General features: G+C 36.2%; 3 protein-coding genes and 1 non-coding gene across 4 annotated transcripts; 1 reads left to right on the plus strand and 3 right to left on the minus strand.

The window, feature by feature from the left end:
- Nucleotides 1-391: 391 nt before the first annotated feature.
- On the minus strand, nucleotides 392-512 carry SPOG_16325. The gene has a single exon (XR_001203109.1). It is a non-coding gene; the product is annotated as a 5S ribosomal RNA (ribosomal RNA).
- Nucleotides 513-1,440: 928 nt separating this feature from the next.
- SPOG_00892 (uncharacterized protein) lies at nucleotides 1,441-2,534 on the minus strand (the record flags this gene model as incomplete). Its single annotated transcript, XM_013169163.1, has 3 exons — nucleotides 1,441-1,983; nucleotides 2,134-2,183; nucleotides 2,390-2,534. 3 exons carry the CDS (start codon nucleotides 2,532-2,534, stop codon nucleotides 1,441-1,443), a joined length of 738 nt encoding a protein of 245 aa, XP_013024617.1.
- A 600-nt stretch (nucleotides 2,535-3,134) lies between these two features.
- Nucleotides 3,135-5,718, minus strand: SPOG_00893 (major facilitator superfamily transporter). The gene has a single exon (XM_013169164.1). The coding sequence runs from the start codon at nucleotides 4,890-4,892 to the stop codon at nucleotides 3,261-3,263; it is 1,632 nt and encodes a 543-aa protein (XP_013024618.1). The 5' UTR covers nucleotides 4,893-5,718; the 3' UTR covers nucleotides 3,135-3,260.
- Nucleotides 5,708-6,734, plus strand: SPOG_00894 (uncharacterized protein). Its single transcript, XM_013169165.1, has one exon. It carries the CDS (start codon nucleotides 5,804-5,806, stop codon nucleotides 6,545-6,547), a length of 744 nt encoding a protein of 247 aa, XP_013024619.1. The 5' UTR covers nucleotides 5,708-5,803; the 3' UTR covers nucleotides 6,548-6,734.
- Nucleotides 6,735-6,813: the final 79 nt, after the last annotated feature.

A 6,813-nucleotide genomic window follows, 5' to 3' on the forward strand; every position in this document is an offset into this window, starting at 1 on the left:
GAACTTGAAACCTCATGACTCCGTTAGTTTAACTAGTTTTTCCCCTTTATTTACCTATTAGGAGCTCTCTTTTGCTCAATTGAGGTTTTGTTTTGTGCAGAAAGAGAATGCGACGATGAGATGGGAACAGTCATTTCTTCCGTTTTGCGAGACGTGACGAGGCTTTGCAAAATGATAGTTATTACGTATTTGCTGTACCCCACTATCTATGAGATTTGACACTGTATCGACAATCAAAAACATCCTTATACAACTTTTGCTGCTTGCGTTTCTTTTCGTTAAATGAAAAACATAAACAATGGATTGGAGCAGGTTTCTGTAAGAAAGTAGTTGCTGCGACTTCCATAAAAACGGTCAGAGAAGCGTTAAAAAAGTGAAGAGAGGAAAAAAAATCCTACAGCACCCCGGATTCCCATGTTGTCTCCAACCATAGTACAAACGAGGCCATCAGACGTTTTCACTCAACTGCAGTGATCGGACGGGAACTGGTGTTTTCGCCTAGGTGTGGCCGTGGACGGTTCAGTATGGATGTAAAATAATATAAAAAACCTTTTAGCATCCTCTGTTTTGTGTACTTGTCCATTGTATTATTTTAGTTTTATTTTATTATACTTTCTTTTTGTTCCTTGTGAATAAGCGCAAGTGTGCTAAAATGTGCTCAGACGCGGCTGTTCTTCTGCTACTCAAAAAAAAAGTTCTCTTCATATAAATTCAAGTTTTCATTATTCAAGAGTGAAGGTCAATGAAAGATGATTCTTGCTAATAATTTACAACATTACAACACCAATCCAAAAAACTTTGTAGAAATCAGTAACTTTTTAGGGGCCTTTAATATGTTGTACAAGGCGAACAACGTCAACGTTATATTGTATTATTAGGATTTTGAAAAGTTTTTATTGGCTTGAAACGAAATTGTTGATATTATTCAATCTTAAAACTCGGCCAAAGGAGTGACAACTATTGATAATGCTTTAAATTTTGCGATAAACAATAGTATACGTTGCACAAACAAGTTCGCAAAAGTTTAGTCTGCCGACAATATACATTCCACGTAACAAGTTTTGTCGATATTGATTAGTATGCTTAACACAGTATTCGTTTGTTGAAGATTTGTAATAAGGTAGCACTTCACTAACTTGATCAATCAGGAACGGCGGATTCAGAAAAAAATAAACCGCTTAAAGCCCATATCTGAATACTAGATCGGAAGAACAGTTATAAAAATAATTTGCTCTTACGATCATTTCGCTATATTTTTTTGATAAATAAGTATTGCAAGAAGTATATATGGACCATTATCCATGCATTGTAAAGTTTATCGGTATTGAACCAGGCGCATGAATAAAAGAACTATTAAAATTAGAGAATGCGTATTGTAAATCAGCAACAAGGACCAAACCCACCGCCTTTCGAAATTTATCCTTTAATCCTACAGTTTCATTAGGACGAAAGGATATGCCATATCCAGTAAGATATCTTAACGCATTGTTCTCTGGTTAAATGTTCTATATCGTCCTCCACACAGGTAATAGTTGGTAAACCTTCATCTGGATCATTTACGTTTGAAGAAGGAATGGAAGAAACTTGAAGACCCATTGTTCTTTCTTGTGTATATTCTGTTCTGGTTGACCTCATGCCGATCCGGCTGAGTTTCACTTTAATCTCACCTAGACTCCTCTCTAAACGGTCTATGCCTCTTTGAAACCAACGAGGAGGCTCTTCATCATCTATGTTGGCTAACTCGATTTGCCTTTGCTTATAGGCATTTAGAATAGCTTGACGTTGTGACAAGAAATTAGCTTCATGAAAATTTACATTTAATCTTCTTCTCTTTAGTGCTATGTCAAAGTCTTCGACGAAACATTGGATGGCAGCGGATGATTCTTGCGATGGAGGAGGGATATTAAATTCATTGGCATACAGATTTTTAAATTCATCGTTTCTTTTGTTTATGTCTGGTTTTAGGTGGAATGGTAAAGCCTTCTAGCCTTTTTTAGTATCTGATGCTTACTGTGATAGATGATGGATTAGTCGACTTGAAAAAGTAAACAAAGGTCGATTAACTTAAATCAATTGACACAAAGTTGCGCCAACCGAAATATTCTTCGTAATGTATATTATCAATATATATACAAGCCTACTCTGTGATGTTTTATAGCAAAGAGGTTTTACGTTTTGGTAATCTGAAACATTCTCAGTAAATCAGTTGGTCCCTCGAATAAAATGTTTGAATCTCAGTCAGCGTTCATTATTTTTCTTATGGAATATGATTATATATATACTTTTACTTCGAAAGTATTGTTATGACTAGGCCATCATATCCTTCCATTTGAGCTCTTACTATAAATAACAATGGTCAAGCATGTCATCAATTACTTTTAATGTATACCAAACTTTAGCGAGATTCCATATTTGTGTACTGTACGTTGGGCATTTTCTACTTCACGTAATTTTGTTGTACTTTTTGTAAGAATGTCATGAAAATGAATTCTTTTATGAAAAGGGGCCTTATTTAAAGGCAACCTTAAGGACATTTCAGTTTCTTCGTTCCTATCACATACACATCTGGTCAGTTTGGGACTTGTTTTACGGAACTAGTTCCATCAACCATAAAATGAAACAAACCTTTATATGATTTAGACTACTATTAGAAACTTGCTTGCAAGGCAATTCATTCTAAAGCATCAAGGGGTTTTTTTTATATCACACAAAACTCATAAGTTCGTAACATAGTATTGATATATCTTCGTCTCCTTTTGAAAGAGTAGTTTAGTCTAAAGGGGATTCCAAGGATATCAACATATTTGAAGGATACTAAATCATACATACGATAATACAAGATTTTTTATTCGAATCAAGTTTTTAATCTAAATTTTCTTTTCGTTCAAATCATATGCTTTAGTTTAATAGACGTTCAGCTATTTTCTTCTTCGCTTAGCTCCGCTCATGCAAACTACTAAAGGTACATCAAGAAGACAGATGCAAAACTTGTCTTGGACATAATTGTAAAAGTTTGCTCAAAGGGGGAAAGCGTACATTGAATAAAAGAAATTTATAACCATTCAATTGTAAATTACTCTACTGCTAGCTTCAACACAGTAACAAGTATACATAAAACTACTTTACTGAATTTTATGGGTCCAATTATTAGATAATATTAAAATCGTAGAAATTAAAGTATTATACACTCAATACATATACCTAAAGAAATCAAGAAGAAACAAAGCCTTTTAGTTTACATATTCTCTCCTTAATTTATTTTACCAAATATACCGAAACTTAATTTGCTCTCGATCCGTTCTGTCCAAAAACTCTTCGTTCTTTTCACTGTAATTGAATTCTGGATGTCTTTTAAGTGATATATCTCTGCGGTAGTTTTCGTATATATAATACATCGCCAGAAGGATTAAGGCCCCTTCAAATAGACACGTTGCTACAAGTGACGCCTGGATTCCCTCGATATATTCAGGAACTTGATTTGGCTTAAATAACTGTGGTGAAACGATGTTTCCAATAGAGTAAAATAGAAACATAGTCGCATTCGCTGTTACTTTCTTAGAATATCCAGCTATGTTTGAACTCAAGAGTGAAAGAATCAATGCATTGCCTGAGGCGACTGGAGAAAAAAGCCAAACGCCCACTACTCGGGGCCAGGGATTAGAATCAGGAATCTTCCATATCATAAGTGCTCCCACAATCGTCAAACTGCTGGTAAACATACACAGAGGGATTCTCCCTCTTCGGAAAATGTGAGAAAACACTCCCACAAATATCATGCTGCCAACTGTAAATGCGCCGGATGGCAATGTTAGCAACGTAGCATTAATTCCAGAATATCCCATTCCTTGGATAATTAAGCCGCTAAACACAGACATCGCGTTCGTGACTTGGCACATTCCATTATATAAGACCATCAAAATAACTTGGGGGTCCTTAAATGCTTCAAGGGCTTGAGAGAGCTTAAATTTTTTCGTTTCCATTCCTGTTCGATTCTTACGGACTCGTTCTATCGCGATTCGTTTTTCTCTGCTATTTAGAAATTTAGCACGTACTGGATTTTTTGGAAAAAAAATATACACAAACGACCATAAGTTGGAAATAGCTCCAATTACTAGAAACGGATACTTCCAATTTGGTAAACTTCCTTTGATATGACCTGTTCCGTATCCTAAGAGAGCACCTACCATTGTGGAAACGCCATTAAATGCATACCAGCACACAGTTCGAACTGGTTGTTCCTCCCGTTTATACCACATAGAGGTAAGAGCCACGAACGCAGGATTCACGCATCCTTCAAATACTCCTGAAAGAAAACGCAACGCAAGTAAGCCATGTCGGTTCGTGCAAGCCGCCATAAGTAAAACACACGCGGACCACAGAAACGAAGCCGTGAACAAAAAAAGATGGATCGGGTATCTTTGTAAGAGATACCCAGCTGGATACTGAGCAATCATATAACCGAGATAAAAAATGGTGGAGAGCCAGCTATACGCACTTCCACTTAAATGGGCACTTTCTTTCATTCCATACACGGCTGCGTACGAAACGGCTGTCTTATCGAGATATTGAACTCCGTATGTAATACACATGACCGGCAGAACAAACAAATCAATCTTCCGTCTTACTTTTGCATCTTCGGCTTCATCGTATTCAAACTGTTCATCATCTTGTATGATTGCCAAAGCTTCATCAATTCCTGCATCCTGGGGATTAACTGCCCGTTCTTGTTCTTCATAAGTAGAGAATCCTTTCACAACACGGATTTTTTCTTTTTCTTTCTCGGCCTGCTTTAATTCTGATCCAGAACGTAAACTTTCCTCGCTAACTTTGGACGAAGAGGAATGATCATTGTTTCTATGATCTTTGTAATTGCCAGTAAATTCTATCCCCATTTTTTGAAGGCACTTTCTACAGAAGATTTAAACGTGCTATATAATATAGAAGAGTAAAAGATAGATAAGAAATAAATTTCCGTGTTTCGTTTCATTGTTATAGAATCGTTGATATAATCTAACTTTCATCACCTATTAGAAATATTATAAGCGATAGCCAGTGTATTAGCCATTTTTCTGAAAATATGGTGTGCTGTTAGAAGATGCGATAGATAGACGATGGTTCATAAATCCAAAATGTAAATGGTGTAATTAAGGGACAAGTATCTACTACCGAAGCTAAATTTAGCTTTTAAGTATTTCCTAGCCGAACATAGTTAGCCGAGCTAAAGAATGAAGGCTACATCATAGACTAATAAAATGATTCCTTTATATATTTTTTTCTGGATATAAATATCAAGTTCATTTTTAGCATTGCACAGAATTTCTTTATATTCTTCTGTATAGGCACAGTTCCATATAGTAGCAGTAAGTGAGTATGTGACTATTTTACCCAGACACACGAGAAAAGCCAGATATAACCAATTTCTAGACGCTATGATTTGCTTTCCATGCGGCTTTCTTCTCTCATTCCTTGTCGTCGTTTGCTTTAAGATCCGACCAAGTCCAATCAATAACGCATCTACCAACTACATCACAGCTGACTTGCACAGCATTACCAAATGGAAAACATGAATGTTTCTAATAATGAGTTATTCGTCATTGCTGTTATACGATATTGCGTAGTGTAATGAAAGATAACAAGATAAACGAGTGCGTCAAGATCAGCTTACTTTACGTAGATGAGTAAGCAACTATAATTGTTCTTTCCAACGTGGTGTATTTCTTAGTGAAGTTTCTACCACATCGACTGTTCACACCTTTGTTTTATTTTTTTTTTATAAGGAATACGTAAAGCGAGTATCTTAACTATGACTGTATTTACGGTGTTTGGAGGGCACGGTAAGGTGGCCTTACTTTTTACAAGGTTTGCGAGAGAAGCAAAACACGTCGTATACAATGTAATTCGTAATCCTTCTCACAAAGAAGATATTGAAGAATGGGGCGGCCGACCTAAAGTGCTTTCTTTGGAAGAAGCATCCGCTAACGAGATTGCTGGTCTATTGAAGGAAACTCAAACAGATGTAGTTATATTCTCTGCTGGTGCTGGCGGGAAAGGAGGTCCTGAAAGGACTAAAGCAGTAGATTATGAAGGTGCTGTCAAAGTTTATGATGCAATGAAGATTGCAGGTCTCCGACGATTGATTATGGTGTCTGCAATCGACAATCGTGATATGAATCAACCTCCTCCGATTCACTATACTGCGGCTGATGTAAAATGGAGTGAAGAAATACATAATGCTATCCCGACTTACTATCATTACAAATTCCTTGCAGACCAAGAACTAATAAGACGCTCCGACGATATTGACTGGACAATTTTGCGTCCTTCATTGCTTACGGACGAAAAGAGTTCTGGAATGATTGCGCTGGGTAATATATCTGTAAAGCAGCCGATCTCGAGAGAAACCGTTGCACGCGCGATACTAGGCTTTGCTTCAAATGCGGAATCCCAGCACCTTGTCATTGACATGACAGAGGGTGATGTACCTATTACTACTGCCATTCTTGCGTTTCTTGGTCGCAGGGAATCCTCATATGACTATCCACTTTAATAATGAAACCCAAAACGATTGATGTGTGTGCTATTTATGTTAATATTACAAAATTCGTGGGCTTCGAATAAATCGATGCATTCTCAAATGATTATCCAAACATAGCCACTTAAAAACATATAAATATGAATTTACTTATCGCTGTCTATCTCAGTATTACTTTTTTTAAAAAAATTTAAAAAAAAAAAATAAAAAAAAAAAAAAAAAAAAAAAAAAATAAAAAGTAAAATAAGTACTACTACTACTACTACTAACTAACGAAGTAG

This window comes from Schizosaccharomyces cryophilus (assembly GCF_000004155.1).
Source record: "Schizosaccharomyces cryophilus OY26 unplaced genomic scaffold supercont4.6, whole genome shotgun sequence".
Lineage (NCBI taxonomy): Eukaryota > Fungi > Ascomycota > Schizosaccharomycetes > Schizosaccharomycetales > Schizosaccharomycetaceae > Schizosaccharomyces > Schizosaccharomyces cryophilus.